The sequence below is a fragment of the Bactrocera oleae genome, chromosome 2, assembly GCF_042242935.1.
Source record: "Bactrocera oleae isolate idBacOlea1 chromosome 2, idBacOlea1, whole genome shotgun sequence".
Classification (NCBI taxonomy): domain Eukaryota; kingdom Metazoa; phylum Arthropoda; class Insecta; order Diptera; family Tephritidae; genus Bactrocera; species Bactrocera oleae.
In genome coordinates, this window is record NC_091536.1 from 28296356 (window position 1) to 28314308 (window position 17953).

Sequence of the window (17953 nt, forward strand, 5' to 3'; positions counted from 1 at the left end):
CAGTGTTTGTTCCTGAAGAACCACAGTTACTATTCAGCAAATACATAATTGGCGCAGTCGGCGTTCCGCGGGCCAGTTCGGAAACAAAAAAAAATAATAATAAATAAAAATAGTTTAAGTAAAAGCAAAATCAAGTGCTACAAAAAAATTTTAATTTAATAATTATTTTAAATATCGGCATTGGAGGCTGCATTCTCTAATGCAGCAGCAAGCAATTCAATAACTTAACATTAAACGCAAATTCAGCGAATTGTAATATAGCAAAGGTGCAAGAAAAGTAAAAGCTTAATAGAACTTTTTCAAAAACTAAATTTTTATTTTTGGATAAATCTAAAAACTGAACACAATCGTTTAAAAAGTGACATATTAAATATATATATATATATCTATATAAAAAAAAAAACCCAAAAAATAACTCCAATAGAAGAGTTTTGTAATAAACAACAGTTGCAGTAAGAGCAATACAAAACAAGAAAAGACGTTAACTTCGGTTGCACCGAAGCTATAATACCCTTCACAAATACAAAAGCCCCTTACAAGAACTTGATTCCGAACGTTCAATTTTTATGGTAGCTATATGATATAGTGATCTGATCTGATCAATTTCTGTGGAGAATAATTTGTTGCCTTAAGCGATAACTCGTGCATAATTTCGTGAAGATACCTTGTCAAATAAACAAATCTTCCATGCAAGCACTTTACTCCGATCATTCAGTTAATATGGCAGCTATATGCTATAGTCATCCGATCTATACAATTTCTTCCGCGATTAGATTATTGCCTTAAGTAATAGTCCATGCCAAGTTTCGTGAAGATACCTCGTCAAATGAAAGAGTTTTCCATACAAGTACTTCATTCCGATTGTTCAGTTTGTATGGCAGCTATATGCTATAGTCATCCGATCTAAATAATTTCTTCGGATATTACATTATTGCTTTAAATAATAATCCGTGCTGAATTTCGTGAAGATACCTCGTCAAATTAAAGAGTTTCCCATTCAAGCACTTGATTCCGATTGTTCAGCTTGTATGGAAGCTATATGCTATAGTCATCCGATCTATACAAGTTCTTCGGAGATTGAATAAATGCCTTAAATAATAATATGTGCCAAATTTCGTGAAGATACCTCGAGTTTTCCATACAAGCACTTCATTGCGATTGTTCAGTTTGTATGGCAGCTACATGCTATAGTCACCCGATCTGAATAATTTCTTCGGAGATTACATTGTTGCCTTAAATAATGATACGTGCCAAATTTCGTGAAGATACCTAGTCAAATGAAAGAGTTTTCCATACAAACGGCCGTTCCGACAAATGAGCAGCTTCTTTTTGAGAAAAGGACAGGTGCACAATTTTAGATCGATAGCTTCAAAAGTGAGGAACTAGTTTGTATATATACAGACAGACGGACATGGCTAAATCAACTCAGCTTATCATGCTGATCATTTATGTATATATTTTATAGGGTCTCCGACGTTTCCTTCTGGGTGTTACAAACTTCGTGGCAAACTTAATATACCCTATTCAGGGTATAAAAATAACAGCAGCAGTTGTACGTGGAGAGCATTGACAATAGAATAAGCGGCAAGTGAATGTTATAGATTCAAAGCATACTTTTATAAGCTTATATTAATTTATATTTTACAATATTATTAAAATAATTTGAAGCATACTTTTACGAGAGGTAAAATACGAATTGTTAAATATACAAGATATTGTACATTTATTTATTGTATTCTATTCTATCTATACATAAAAATCTGTGAAGATGGCTCAAAATATACAAGATTGTTTAGTCGTCATTACCCAATTGCTGCAACAAAACGCCCAACAACAAAATATAACGTTTAGGCAAAGAGTCGAAAGGGACTTAAAATATCTAGCTCCTTTCGAAGGAAATGTAAAAAAATTGCCATCCTTCATTGAGGCTATTGACAGAGTACGAAGGGACTATATAGGACAGGAAGAAATAGTTTTTAGAGTGATCTATGACTTAAAAATTGGTTTTTCAGTAAAAAATTTTTTGCAAGCAAACCCACCTCAAGATTGGGCAACTTGTAGAGCTTAATTAAATAATTGATAATGTTACGGAATATTGTGCTTTCAGTGAGTCAGGAAATATAATGAAAGAAATATTTACAGGAATGCTTATACAAAAGATGAAGCAATTAGCAGCAGCATTCGCCTATATGGTACGAAATATAACGGCATGGACAGACATGACAAATACAATCCACAATTCATAGGGCAGGACGATGGAAATTCAAACCCTATGTTTTTAACAAAAAATATAAATCGGATTCATTTTCTCAAAATACTAGAAAGTTTAATAGTAACAGAAGCCCGAATATTCAAATAACAAACAATTATAGGAGACAAAATGGTAGTGAGCAAAATATTGATCGTTTCCAAAGTAATTCAATACAACATCCCCGTAATAATATTAATTATTATTCACAAAATAGTTCGGGACGATACGCCCAAAGAAATACAAACTTTTCAAGGCAAAATAATTATGACCCAAATAATCCCCACAGACAAACTAATCCTGGAAATTCAGGTCAAAATAATCAATATCGTAGTAATAACGGTTACGGTAATTCTGCATGGCAACCTGTACAGAATGGCACTCGGTAATCAAGACGCTCAAATGGCCCAACACACATGGAGGTTGACACTATGAGCAGAACAGAGGAAACAAATAAGAACGAGGAATTTTTTACCAATTAGCCTCGGAAAATGAAAATAAAATTTTAATTTCACTCACTCTATTTAATAAGAAATGGTGTGCATTAGTAGACCCAGGCTCTACCATAAGCATAATGAAAAGAGCCAGTTTCGAAAAGTATAATTTTCCAGTTTTAGAAAAAAATAAAACAATAATTAATACACTGAATGGTGAAATAAGGGCGAGGAACGAAAGAGTTAAGACATCATGCCCACTAGAATTTAGATACTCTCAAAATGCAAGAATGCTATGGTTAAATATGGATTTAACAAGCCATACGACCTTATACTGGGGAATGATTTTATATTTAAAAATGTGAAAACAATAAACATTGAAAACAAAGAAATGGCATTGAGAAATGGTGTCAAGCTTCCATTCCATAAGAAAATTATGCAGTATCAAGTTTATTCGTTGAAAGAAAGTAAAGTTAGTAAAATCCAACTCGACCATTTAAACCCAGATAAAAATAAAAATATAAGTAAACTATTAAAAAAGTACGAAAAGCTAATTTATAAAGAAGGAGATAATCTGACAAACACCAATACCGTTGTTCATGAAATTAGAAAACAACGGATCAGCAAATTAATTCCCGAATTTATAGATGGCCCCCCAAACATGCGGATGAGGCGGAAAGGCAAATTAAAGAAATTGAAAAGCAAGGAATAATTAGAAAAAGTCGAAGCAAGTACAGCTCACCAATAATAATTGTGCCAAAGAAATTAGATAGTTCCGGTATGAACAAATTTCGATTAATGGTTCATTACAGGAGGTTAAATCAAATTACTGTTGACGATAAATATCCTCTGCCAAATATTGATGGAATTTTAGATAAGTTGAGCAAAGCACAGTAATTTAGCACCATAAATCTAGCTAAAGGTTACCATCAGATCCTAATGGCACAAAAGGATATAGAAAACAAAGCTTTTGTGACTCCAGCAGGCCTGTATGAATACGTCAGGATGCCTTTTTGGCTTAAAAATGCTCCAGCCACTTTTCAGAGATTAGTGAACGTCATCCTAAAGGAACAAATTAATAAAATATGTGTAGTGTATCTAGATGACATATTAATATTTTCTACATCACTAGAACACATACATTCACTAGGAACAATTTTTTCAAAGCTTCAGGAAAATAACCTAAAAATCCAAAAAGAGAAACCGAATTTTTGGGCCACGTTTTGACAAAAGACGGCATAAAGCCCAACCCGGAAAAAAATTTAGCCATACAAAAATTACCAATTCCAACAACAGAAGGGCAATTAAAAGGGTTTTTTGGGACCACAGACTATTAAAGAAAGTTTATTAAAGATTACTCTAGAATAGTTTACCCAATGATAAAATATTTAAAGAAAAATAACAAAATAAATCCGAGAGATCCTCAATATATAGCCAGCTTTGAAAATTTAAAAACCCTTATCTCATCACATTCAATTTTAAAATTTCCTGAATATGACATATGAAATATGCGACGACAGACAAAGAATTCCTTGCAATCATGTATGCAGTGATTTATTTTAAACCATACATATGAGGAGCAAAATTTAAGATAGTAACTGATTACTGCCAGATTAAGTATCTAAATAACAAGTATAAAGGGAAAAAATTTGCACCACGCCATCAAAGGTGGCTTCTAAAACTCCAGGAGTACAATTATGAAATTGAGTATGTAAAGAGTAAAGATAACGTAGTAGCGGACTTCCTAAGTCGAATTGCCTTCGAAATTCGCCTTAAATAACAGGTTGGAACGACGATGAATCAAATTTTTAAATGTCGGATACAGTACATTCTGCAGAAGAAGAACTCCTTGAACACTTTGTAATCAAGTAAGAAATAGTGAATAAACATAAAGTTCAAATCATATTAATGCACAGCCCAAAACTTGAAATGCAGAGACTCCATGGGAGAAAGACGATAGAGATCAAGCCAAAGGAGGAAGAGTACAAAATAAAAGAGGTGTTTAGTCGGAACATTAAAGGAAAAGGATGTGTCGGCATATTCTCAGAAGTCACTGAATCTGATTATCATAAAATTTAGATATTAATGATTTCGATGTTTTCACATGATAATCATTTTAAATTTGTCAAATGTACAAAAAGAGCAACAGAAATAGAAAAAGAAGAAGATTTGCATAAGCAAATCTTACTTTACCATATGTAGTAATGAGTCAATGCTTAGCGGAATAAACGAAACTTACAATACACTTAAGGACAAAATATACTATCCCAAATTCAACGAGCACAAACAGTTAATAATAAATAACTGTGAAAATTGCCAAAGAGTTAAATATGATAGGAAACCAATAAGACCAAAGTTTAAACTAACAGAAACACCAACAGATAAAAACGAAATAATACATGTAGACGTTTTTCATTTCAAAAAGCACTCTTTTGTCACAGTTATTGACAAACTGACAAAATTCGCGGCAGCATACAATATAACTGATAGAAATTGGAGGGCAAAGAAGGCTATTATAATTGAACATTTCGCGAAATTTGAAAAACTAAAACAAATAATAATGGACAATGAATTCAGGGCCGAACAGTTGATACAGTTCTTAAATGCAGAAGGAGTAGAGGTACACCTAACAAAACCAAATTCCCATACAGGCAATGCAGACATTGAGAGGCTGCACTCAAGCTTGTTAGAGAAACTAACAGAAATTGATGATCCAAGCCTCTCAACAGAAATGAGGATACAGATCGTTATAGGTTACTATATATCACTCAACCGTTAAATGTACACCAAATAACGCAAATAATAGTATAGATCCAACCATTTAAAAAAAAAATAGACCAAGGGAAACAAGACATACAATAATACAAGAAAGAAATAGGTACAGAGAGGATTAAGAAGAAGTTAGATCGTCAGGGCCAATAAAAAACTACAAACGAGTACGACCCAAGAACGAACAGTATTTCCGAATTACCCCCCTGCAAAACATTCATGTAGCAAACATAAAGAGGCCACTTAAATTAGCTAAAGCAGAGAAGTTAGGAACCGAAGAAGAGGATGAGAGGTTGAGTATAATACTTGTAGTACATAATGGTGACCTACAAAATGTCTGCCAATGTATTTTCAGACCATGTGGATAATAATAGCATTTCTGATGACCACCATGAAATTGGTGACAGCGTTCCTCCAAGTAGCACCGATAATTGAATATGCGGGATACACCATGATTCAACTCAGCGAAATAGAAATCGTCAATGAAGTAAATACAATACTGCTGTTTATACATCCAAAAGAGCTAATAATTTTGGTAGAAGAAATGGAGGAAAATATAAGACAGGCAGAAATAAGTAACGAGGCATTCCTTTGAATGAAATTAAAATAATCAAAGTAAAAATTAGATTAATTACACCCAAGGAGGAGGAAAGAAATAAGAGGGGTTTAATTTAATTAGAGGGTTGTTCGGGGTAATGGACGATGAAGCCAGACAAGATATAATAAGTCATCGAGAAGTAATAGAGGGGAATACTATGAAAATAACGTTATGTACCGCATTTTGTTGAAATTGGTTAAGCAGATCTCAAGATATGGGTTTTCACCTAAAAGTGGGCTGTACCACGCCCACTGTTTAATTTTGAACGCGGTTCCCTTAAAGTCATCTCATATCATCCTAGAGGTAAAATTTAATGTCTCTGGCGTGTTTAGTGCTTGGTTTATCGCGCTTTTAGTATTCTTTAACTGTACCGTTATATGGGGAGTGGGCGGGCTTGTCATCCGATTTCACCTATCTTCACACCGTCAAGAGAAGTGCTAAGAACATTTGCTTCCAGTGAATTTGGTTATTATAGGTTTAGCGGTTTAGGAGATATGCACATTTAACCTATTAGGGGGCGGGACCGCGCCCACTTAAAAAAAAAATTGTACATGCAGATGCCCCTGTAACCCTGTGTACCAAATAACAGTCTTGTATCTTATTGCGGAGCTTAGTTATGGCAAAATATTTGTTTTTGATTAATGGCGTTTTGTGCGCGTTGCAGTGGTCCGATTGCGCCCATCTGCAATACCAACCGTCTTACGGTACCAAGAAACATGTGTACCAAATTTCATAAAGATATCTAAATTTTTACTCAAGTTACAGCTTGCACAGGCGGACGAACGGACGGATAAACAGTCACCCTGATTTCAACTCGTCTCTTTATGCTGGTCATTTATATATACATAACCATATATCTAACTCGATTAGTTTTAGGTGATACAAACAACCGTTGGGTGAACAAAACTATTATACTCTGTAGCAACAGGTTGCGAGAGTATAATGACGGGATTAAAATTTTAAAAGAATTAAATCAGATACAAAAGGAAAATAGAGAACTAGGGAAATTGGTTCTGTACAACGATCAAATGAGCAAACTAATGTATAATTTAAGGAAAATTGACGAAATTCAGGAAAATATAGCTGCCGCTAAAAACAATTTGGTACATCCCGGTATGTTAACAGAAGTAATAGATGTGTTAAGAAGAAATAGATGTTTTCGATATTGATTTCTATAAACTGAAATTAGACGAAATAGGAGTTGTGGCATACAAACAGGAAGCAATTATATTCGCTATACAAATTCCAAGAAGTTTTTTTTAAAGAAAATGTAAAATTAATTGCACCATTACCAAATAAACAAAACTTGTAAATAAATCAAGAGATGATTAGTTGTAATAAGAAATAAAGAACACTATGTGTATAAGGAAGAATTGTATCTTTTCTGATGATTGGAAATTTATGTATAATAATAGAAAACTAATTCAAGAAATAAGTGATGATTGGAAATTTATGTATAATAATAGAACACTAATTCAAGAAATAAGTGATGACACCTTAATAATGAACAACGCACATAATGAAAATCTCATTCACACTTGTGATGAAAGGAACTTCTTATTGCACAAATTGTAAAATAAAGAGTAATTAAGAAAGTTTTAGTAATAAAAAAAATAAATTTAATGAGACACTTGAGGATGTTGAATCAGTGTTAAAATTATAAATAAAAGAAGTCAGGAGACTTCTCAGAGTGGCTCTGGGGGAGTTATGTATAACGACGGCATGCACTGCACCACATCGCATGATCCGCCAATATGTGAATCAAACAGCAGACTCAGCATATTTTGAGCTTGCTGGAATGTACGGAACAGAAGGCGGTGCAGCAAGCGCGAATTGCCGATCTGATGCGAGAGCCAGTCTGATTTGATAAGGAGAAGAAAAGAGTTGTGTTGTTAGTTCAGTGTTTGTTCCTGAAGACCCACAGTTACTATTCAGCAAATACATAATTCGCGCGGAACACACTCTTTACAGAACGTGAATTTCGTAATGAAGTTGAACGATGTGTTGTTGATCGTTGTTAAGGCGTAAGTCTTTCCACAATGAAAATCTCAACAATACTGAATAAAATAACCTGACAGCTTGACACGACTCTTCCGTGATCTGTCAAAAAAAGGCTACTGAAAAGGGAACTTCTACTTGGATAACCCGTTACATTAAACTCATTAGGGGGGCCGCGCCCACTTTTTAAAGAGTTTAAGCCCAGGTGCCCCTTATTATTGCGTTAAGTTGTATTAAATTAGTATTTTATATATCTTTAATATACTAAATTTTAGAATAAAATTACATTAAGTGCTTTTCTACTAGTATGTTGCATAATCCCACAAAATTTAAAGCAGTGAAAATCTGATACCATAGTTTTATGGATAAATTTACAGAAAGTTGTTATTTTGCAGCGCAGAAAAAGTTTGCATACAAGTAGTTAAGTGGGAACTTTTCGCGTAAATACCAAGAGTAAAAGTGTCGGAGTGTTATAGTTTTACTTATTTTCGTGCAAGTACAAATTTTTAACGGTTTTTGTTTTATTTAGTTTGTTATTCAATTTGGTATATTTTCTTCCATAAAAAAAATAATAAAAAATTACAAACATGCCTGCTTTTTTATATCTCGGCCTGTTCAGAGCGGCCAAAGATACTAGCATAACGGGCAACACGTAACCATGTAGCAGAAAATATGAAGCAAAACCACCGACTTACTGCAACCAAAATCGCTCAAAATCCCTGATCCCTCTGTACTGACACGATTCGCAAAATTAAAAACAAAACAGGGTCCAATCGTCAAGTCGCAGATAGGAAATCATTCATATCATCAGTCAATAGGCAAGTGCATAATACTTTTGCGAAAGAGCACTAAAACAAGCCCCCGGGAGTTTTGGCAGAAGGTTATTTGTCCAATGAAAACAAGTTTGGGATCTTTGGAATCAAAGGCCGTAGGATTTAATGGCGAAAAACGAACAATGCACTCGATAAGGAAATCTTGATGCATACTGTGGAGTACGGTGGTGAAGAAGTAATGATATGCGGTTGCACAGCTAATAATGGTGTCGGCCGTATGGAAGTTATAGAGTCCACCATGAAAAAATATGCATACCTTAATATCTTAAAAATAAGGATAACGACCCGAAGCATACAGCATAGACATAGTTAAGCTTTGGTTACATTACAACCTTACCAAGCAGCTTGAAACACCACCAGATTTTAATCCCAAAAAGCACCTGTGGGATTCACTGGAACGTAAAATCCGCCTACGCACAATTACCTTTACGCATATGATCAAGGATGTGCTGCAAGAGGAATGGGCTCACATCCCTTCGACAGAAACCTCTCAGCTTGTCTATTTCATGCCAAAAAAAACGTTTTACAAGTAAAACGTTTGGGATATCTGACTTCCTTTTAAATTGTAGGAAAAATTCGTTGGAAAAATATCTTTGTTCGACTTTTGTATCCTTTACGCAGATAATGGATTTTTATTCGTCGGCATGTTTTGCTTTGTTTAAATGTTGTTGTCGGAAATTTAATTACTGTTATTTTCATAAAACTACATGTTTAATATCCTTTAATGAATATCAAATAAATTTGTTTTAATAAAAAGGATATAAAATTATTTTTTCCAACGATTTATATTTGTTAGAACCTTGTACACTAGACTGCTTGCTTTTTTGAACTATATTTTTTTTTCAGTTCCATGGTGAAAATTTGTTGGAAATACCATAAAAAAAAATTCCCTAAAAATTTTGGACTTTAATTTTAATATTAGGCACTAGACCAAGGCCTGTAAAGATTTCCCATATAAAATACACGTAAAACTTGATTTTTTTTCTTAATAATTTAACTTAAAAATTCCATACCACTTTAACTTAAAATCTCTGTATCTCAAAGGGTATTAATATTATTGATTTGGTGTCAAAGACTTTTTTGTAGGAAATTAAATTTTCTACAAGTTTTCTGTAGCTAGTATTGTTTACGAGATAAATCCAAAAAAATGCGAATTTCATGGAAAAATTAGGTTGGGGGGCCGTACTACCCCGCAGGTGCAAGTTATAATTTTACCGCAGTGGAGACTTTTGTAGAGCATTCAATTCTGAGGAATACCTAATGATGGGTGAGATAATCCCATCAAATGCCGCTGAGTTATAAAATTAAAAAGGAAAAAAATCATGTATTTTATATGGGAAATCTTTACAGGCCTTGGTCTAGGTCTTAATATTAAAATTAAAGTCTCAAATTTTTAGGGAATTTTTTGTTATGGTATTTCCAACAAATTTTCACCATGGGACTTAAAAAAAAAATAGTTCAAAAAAAAAGCAGTCTATTGTACACAGACTTTTTTGCCTAATGTAGATATATGTATGGTGTTTTTGGTGCTACTTGTTTAGCACAGCTCCATCAAAGATCTTGCCTGAATTCAAATCTTATCACAGATATAGTTTTATTCCTTTTTTAATTTTTATAAACCTTTTTTATTAAATTTAATTTAGCAATTTTAAAGAAAAAACCCTCATTATATAAATGTTCTTCAATTTCTGTTATTTCTTTTTGTTATTTTAAATTTCCTTAATATCCACGCCAAAGAACATCTGCGCATGCATGCATTTGCCCTTTCCTTCTAAGGTGGGGAAAATTTGCTTGGTTTCTTCTTAGAATGGTGTAGTTCCCTTTTAATAATTTTCATTTTAGTACAGCAAACATTTGCCCCTTCTCTATTTATAAACGTTCTCTGTCTCAAGTATACTAGAATAACGAAAATCATTGTATTTAGTATATGGAAGCTGGCATAATAGAAGATATGTTTATACATTTTCGAAATTAAGCTTTAGTACCTTCGATGAACGTATATTTTTCATTTAATTTTGCTAAAATAAGATTACATATTGACCGATTTATTCGATACAAGGTCAACCGAAAGTTTGAAGGTTTTACATTAGATATAAGGGGGTTCGGAGCATTGAATGAATTTTATCTATTTTAGATACAAGAACGATTTCACTTATTTTTAACACAAGAACACATTTCGGTCGGGAAAATATTCTCATTAAATTTAAGCCATGAAGTTTTATTCGCTAGACGGAATACCTTAAAGGCTCTGATTGTTATCTTCCGATTTCACCTTCTTTTACTTTTACTAAATATTGGATAACGAAGAAGATATTTTAAGAAAATTGAGCGAGAATATTTCGCTAATATCAATGTATTTCGGTACTGTGTGATATGGATCGTAAGGTGAATCGTAATATTTCACACACCTTTACTATTTACCCTATCAAAAGAATTATCAGTGTATTGGACCATTTGATTTCTTTGCCGAAAACTTTTATTAGTTAATTAATATTTAACATTCCTATTTAATATTAAATATTAATAAATTTGTTTAATTTTACAGCTTACAATATAAAATTAAAGATGCCATTCCGAGAAAACGATATTATTTTTCAAAACTCATTTAAAGTCAAAATAGCACGAATTGTTACAGATACCACTACCAAAGATATTCTTCAAATTTCAGTCGACGTCATCAGCGAAAGTTTGGTTCTTCACATTTTCTTAATATCAATCAGTAATTGTGGTATACCATGTACTGCTGCCAGATCAAACGTTATGAGACCCTTACTACCATTTATTGGAGATACCATTACCTTTCTGTTGCCATTAATGCAGGATACATACAATAAACGCCGGAAATTTAAATGCGACGGTAAAATATTTCCTGTTATTTTCTCTATGATATAAAGATGTGAATATGTAGAATATTTTGTATGTATAATCTAAGAAAATATAAAATTTGATGCTGTCTGGATGCATTCGATGTTGTAATTGCATCTTGATTGTCAAGTCACTGCTAACAACATACCTATACATAATTTTTTTCAAGATATCTATAAAAAAAAATTGTGTTACATATTGATCATGAAATAATTTGCACAAATAGTGAATTTAATTTGGTGATTAAAAATTTTTCGTTTTACAATTTCCCGAAACTTTCTGGTCTTACCTTACCCTCTCAAGTCTAACAAGTAAGGAAGGGCTAAGTTGGTAGAAATACTTTCAGGCGTTGCAAAACTTTATATTAAAAAGTGTTGCGAAACACTACAACATGCATTATTCAAAGAAACCGAACTAATTAAAATCAAATTTGGTATATATCAACTCAGTGGCGGATTTACCAACAGGCCTAGGTCGGCAAATTTTGAAGAGCGGCAGATTTCGCTCATACAGTTTTTTTTTATGTTTAGAGAAGTAAAAGAAAAACAAACGGTTCCACCGAAGCTATAATACCCTTCACAAGTACAAAAGGTTCCTTAGAAGAACTTGATTCCGATCGTTCAGCTTGTATGACAGCAATATGCTATAATTATTCGATCTGAACAATTTCTTCAGAGACCCTATAATTGCCTTAGATAATGATCCGTTTTAAATTTCGTCAAATGAAAAAGTTTTCCATGCAAGCACTTGATTCTGATCGGTCAGTTTGTATGGCAGCTATATGCTATATCCGATATGGACCATTTCGACAAATGAGCAGTTTCTTGGTGGGAAAAGGATATATGCTAAATTTAGGATCGATATCTCAAAAACTGAGAGCCTAGATCGCGTATATACCGACAGACGGATAGACAGACAGACGGACTCAACTCAGCTCATCATACTGATCATTTAAGTATACATTTTATAGGGTCTGCGGCGTTTCCTTCTTTGTGTTACAAACTTCGTGGCACACTTAACATACCCTGTTCAGGGTATAACAAGAAAAAACGTTAAATTCGGCTGCACCGGAACATGCTTCAAATATACAAAAAATTTCATACAAGAACTTGGTTTTGATCGGTTAGTTTGTATGGCAACTACATGCTATAGTAGTGCGATATCTGACATGATGGTGGACTAAAGTATCAAAATTTAGAGGCGGCAAAGTTGATTAATCTTCAGGCGACAAATTTATAAATCCGCTACTGTATCAACTTATGGCAGCAACTCCACTCATTTCAGATTTAATCGTAATTTTACTACGCATGGTAATTCTACCTGCTAGTTTGACATTTTATTGTGTACGCCTTTCGTTTCGTTTTAATGACAAATAATTCGCGAGCAGTAAAAACGTGCCTACACTAACGCCCTCCTTTGGTGACCCTGTGATTTTAATATAATTTTTAAATTCTTGCAACATGGTGCTACAGAATATAATAGTTTTGTTCACCAAACGGTTGTTTCTATCACCTAAAACTAATCGAGAAAGATATAAGTTTATGTATGTAGTAATGATCAGGATGACGAGCAAACTAGTAAAGAAGAGTTCATAGACACAAAACGCCATTAATCCATAACTAAGCTATAAATTAAGACACCGAACTAAAATTTGGCACAACTAATCACAGCAAGGAAGAGTACCTGCGGTTTGAAAATTTGGCAGTGGCAGTGGCCCCGCCCCGTAACAAGTTTAATGTATATATCTTCTAAACCAATAGAGTTATACTGACTAAATTTTCACAAGACAAATTATTTTAACCCTTCTGATGATAGTGTGAAAATAGGTGAAATCGGATGACAACCCGCTCACTCCCCACATAAGGCGGCAACACTTCAAGCCCTTAAGCTGTAATTTTTTGGCTGTGTACTTTTCTGTTTTTATTTTACAAAATTCTTCAAGTTTAATTGATTTATTTTTACTATTTTAATACCATTTTTAGTGATTTAACTCTCAGTTGCAAGATAAGTATCAAATGTTCCTAAATTTTGTGCAGTATTAAAAAGTTGAAACTTTTGAATTTTTGGTGCCGAGTCTGCTTTTTGTTTCATTTTGTTTTATTTCATTAAATTTTATCTCTTTATTTATCTTATTTACTTCTTTATTCACTGTATTGCATTTAGCTTTTTATTTGTTCCAGTGCTTCTAAAACTGCTCGCTATATTGCTTTTCAAACTGTCTTGGTTTTAAACTTTGATAAAAAAATTGCTATTATTTTTTCGTTTATTCTTAATGAATTTATTATTATTAATATTTTATTAACACACTAATTTATTATATATCTATTAAATTTTTTTCTACTTACTCTTTTATTTGATCTTCAATCTTGTTGTTTATTATGTCTTGTAACTTCCCCAATTGTAACATTAAAGGCGAGTCAGATCGCTACGTTTCATGCTGACTTTGTGATGGGCTTGCGCATATTAAATGTGCTGGACTGACAGGTAGAATCTTAGATTCCATTCTCGACTATAAGGGATTGTATTGGGCTTGTTTAAATTGTAGATCTATTGAAATCGATCTATTTAAAGTTTATAGGGAGACACGCAATGGCTTTAACGAAATCGGCCGTGATCTTGTAACCCTCACTGAAACATTTGGTACTATGAAAAATTGTTCAAATCTTTTAAGTGCCTGAATGATTCTCACGAATCCTCTAAACCTACTCCTAAGCGTAAACGTTCTTCCGATGAAGTAACACTTAGTTCTTCTTTACAGAAAAGAACGTCTTCTCCCAATGACCTAATAAATCTCTCTTCTCCTTGCCCTCAAGGTGATAAGCCGTCAACTTCCAAAGGGCTCAATTCCCCAAAAGCTCTATCTAATAGTAATAAGTGTCTCACAATTCCAGAGGCTCCCCCTAATAATATAGTAGCATCAGTTAATAATATGATAGTTATTCCACCTAAAAAGTCTATATTTATTTCTAGACTTGCCAAAGATACCTTGGTGGAGGACATTAAATCTTACATTTCGTTACGTTTATAAATCGATAATATCAATATCCGTAAATTTAACTTCAAATATGATAGAAGTATATCATCGTTTAAAATAGACGTATCTCTTGAAACATTCAAAAAGATCTTAGATAGTTCAGTCTGGCCACTGGGGCTTTTGTACGCGAATTTAAACCTAAACTTAGAAGTCAAACTGAGGAAAACATTGTTAAATTACCAAAAGCAACCACCGATATAAAAAAACTGATTGGTATAAATTCGCTAAGCATTTATTATCAAAATGTTAGAGGTCTTAATACAAAATTAACCAACTTGTATTTAAACAGTTTCAATTTTAATTTCCATATAATTGGATTTACAGAAACAAGGTTAAAACCTCACATTTCTGATAATGAGATTTTAAACAGCGAATTTCAAATTTTTAGATGTGATCGACTGAACAGATTTGGTAGAGGCGTTCTATTTGCCATGCATTCCTCTATCCCGACTGAAAATGTTCTTGTTTCAGGGACCGACTCATTTGAATTTAAATGTATTAGAGTCTACGTTAATAGTTGCTTTATTTATTTAACCCTACCTTATATACCACCCCACTCGGACTTATCTGTATATATGCAGCATGCTTCTTTAATAAATAGTGCTACCTCGATGGCAAATAATGCAGATTCAATAATTGTATTAGGTGATTTCAGTTTACCGTGTGCTTCGTGGAAACCTTTCGATGCCAAACCGTGCCGATTTGCAATCGGTCATGTTTTATTGAGTTTTTCGAAAAAATGTCCGAGTTGGGTCTGAACCAAATTAATTTGATTCCGAATAAACTTGGTAAATGCTTAGATTTAGTATACGTTGATACCTCTTCAAAGTGTTCCGTTATTCAGAGTAATCCTCTTGTTCTACCAGAGGACTCATATCATCCTGCTTTGGAAATATCTGTCGAAATCTCAGGCAATGTACGGGATAATAATTATCAAACTTCGTGCTTCTGTACTCGGTTTAACTTTGCAAAAGCTAATTTTAAAAAGTTAAATACAGAACTTTCTACAATAACATGGCCTAATTATAATGGTGGCATTGAATTGAGTGTCTCTCATTTTAATAACATTATTACGAAATTATTTGAAAAGCATGTTCCAATAGTAATTGTTAATAAAGCAAAAGTATAAGTCCGTGGTTTTCGAAAGAGTTATATAAATTGAAAAACAGAAAAACTCGAGCTTTTAAACATTTAAAATAAACCGGTTCACTTGTCGACTATTCTAAATATTCTCTATTGCGTCGACAATATTTTGACCTAAACAAAAAATGTTATAATAATTACCTAAATAAAGTAAAAAAGAATATTGTAAGTAATCCATAATCGTTTTATGATTTCGTCAACTCCAAACGCAGGATTTCCAAATTTCCGTCCGCGATGAAATTCAAATCTATCATTTCAAGTGACAATGATATTATACCCAATATGTTTGCAGAATTTTTCAAGTCAAACTACTGTAATAATTCTTCCAAAACTTTTTCCTACCAGCACGTGCTGTGTTCGAATACTTTAATTAACGCTCAAATTATTTCTGAAGAAGCCGTCCTACTTAATTTAAATAAGTTAAAACCATCTTTTAGTTATGGCCCAGACATGATACTCTCATGCTTCCTAAAAAATAGTGCCAAATATATTTACTTGCCTTTGACAAGGATATTTAATTCCTCTCTTAAACACGGTATATTTCCTTCAATATGGAAACAGTCATTTATAATTCCTTTGCATAAAAGTGGATTTAGATCCAACATTGAAAACTAGAGGTATCGCAAAACTACCAGTTATACCTAAACTTTTTGAAGCTATCATCACTGACCATATAACCTTTGCGATTTCTCCGTTAATTTCCTCACCTTAGCATGAATTTCGTAAAGGGAATTCGACTACAACAAACTTACTTGAATTTGTAAACCATGTATCATTGGGTTTTAGGGAACATAAGCATACGGATGTTATATACACAGACTTCAGCAAAGCTTTCGATAAAGTAAATCTCTCGATTCTCATACATAAATTTAATCTGCTGGGCTTTCAGCCAAGATTCCTTCAATGGATATCTCCTATCTTTATAATAGAACACAACGAGTGATATTTGAGGATACACCTTCAGATACAATTAATGTTTCTTCAGGTGTTCCGCAAGGTAGTCATCTTGGACCGATTCTGTTCTTGTTGTTTATTAACGATATCTCTTCAGTAATAGATTTCTCAACAATTTTATTATACGCTGACGACGTAAAGCTTTTTAAATCATACACTTCAACGAAAGAAAGGTTTCTGTTGCAAACAGACTTAAACAATTTGGTTTCATTGTGTGATAGAATTGATTTGCCATTGAATCTCAATAAATGTAAGATGATGTGCTTTTCCCGTATATCTGTGCACCACTCTTCTTATGTAATAAAACACCATATTCTGGAGCAAGTTTTTAACTATGTTGATTAGGGAGTTAATATGGACTCTAAGCTTAATTTTAGTATTCATATTGATACCATGGTCTTGAAAGCAAAAGCTGTCCCCAGTTTTTTTAACGTTGGTCTAAAGAATTTAGAGATCCGTATATTACTAAAACACTTTATACAACTTTGGTTAGACCTATATTGGAATATGGCCCTGTTGTATGGAACCCTAGCTATCAAATTCATTCTGACAAGTTAGAGTCGGTTCAAAAACAATTTTTACTTTTCGCCTTAGCGCATTTCCGATTGGATTCTTGGGTAAGTCTACCTCCATACACTAGTCGTTTAAAACTAATTAATCTACCTACACTTTCTAGTCGTAGGGAAATGCTTGGCATAATATTCTTAGTGAACATTTTGAATGGAACTGTTTGCAGTTCTTTTCTCCTGTCTGAAATTAAATTTAATATCCCGGTTCGTTTTTCGAGGCAGTTTAGACCTTAACTGCTAAAATCCTGTAGATCAAATTTTGAACTAAACGAGCCATTTCGCCGTATATGTCATGATTTAAATTCTCATTCCAGCACATTTGACTTATCTGACTCACTTTTCAAAATTAAAAAGACTTTATTGTTTTCTCTTAATAAATGAAAATGTAACAATTTATTATATTGTAACTTTAGATCTTGGCTGTTGAAATTTTTGTTTCTGTAGCTGAGCAATTTTAGATATCAACTCTTAAAAAACCCTCTTGCCTTTTCTGACTCGGCTAATTCCG

General features: G+C 33.2%; 1 protein-coding gene across 4 annotated transcripts in view; it reads left to right on the forward strand.

The window, feature by feature from the left end:
• Positions 1–17953, forward strand: part of LOC106622153 (uncharacterized) — a 737325-nt gene that overhangs the window by 195156 nt on the left and 524216 nt on the right. For all 4 annotated transcript variants that reach the window (XM_070112913.1, XM_070112916.1, XM_070112915.1 and 1 more), the window contains exon 10: positions 11426–11737. In XM_070112913.1, the coding sequence (XP_069969014.1) occupies positions 11426–11737 (312 nt within the window). The remainder of the gene's footprint in view (positions 1–11425; positions 11738–17953) is intronic.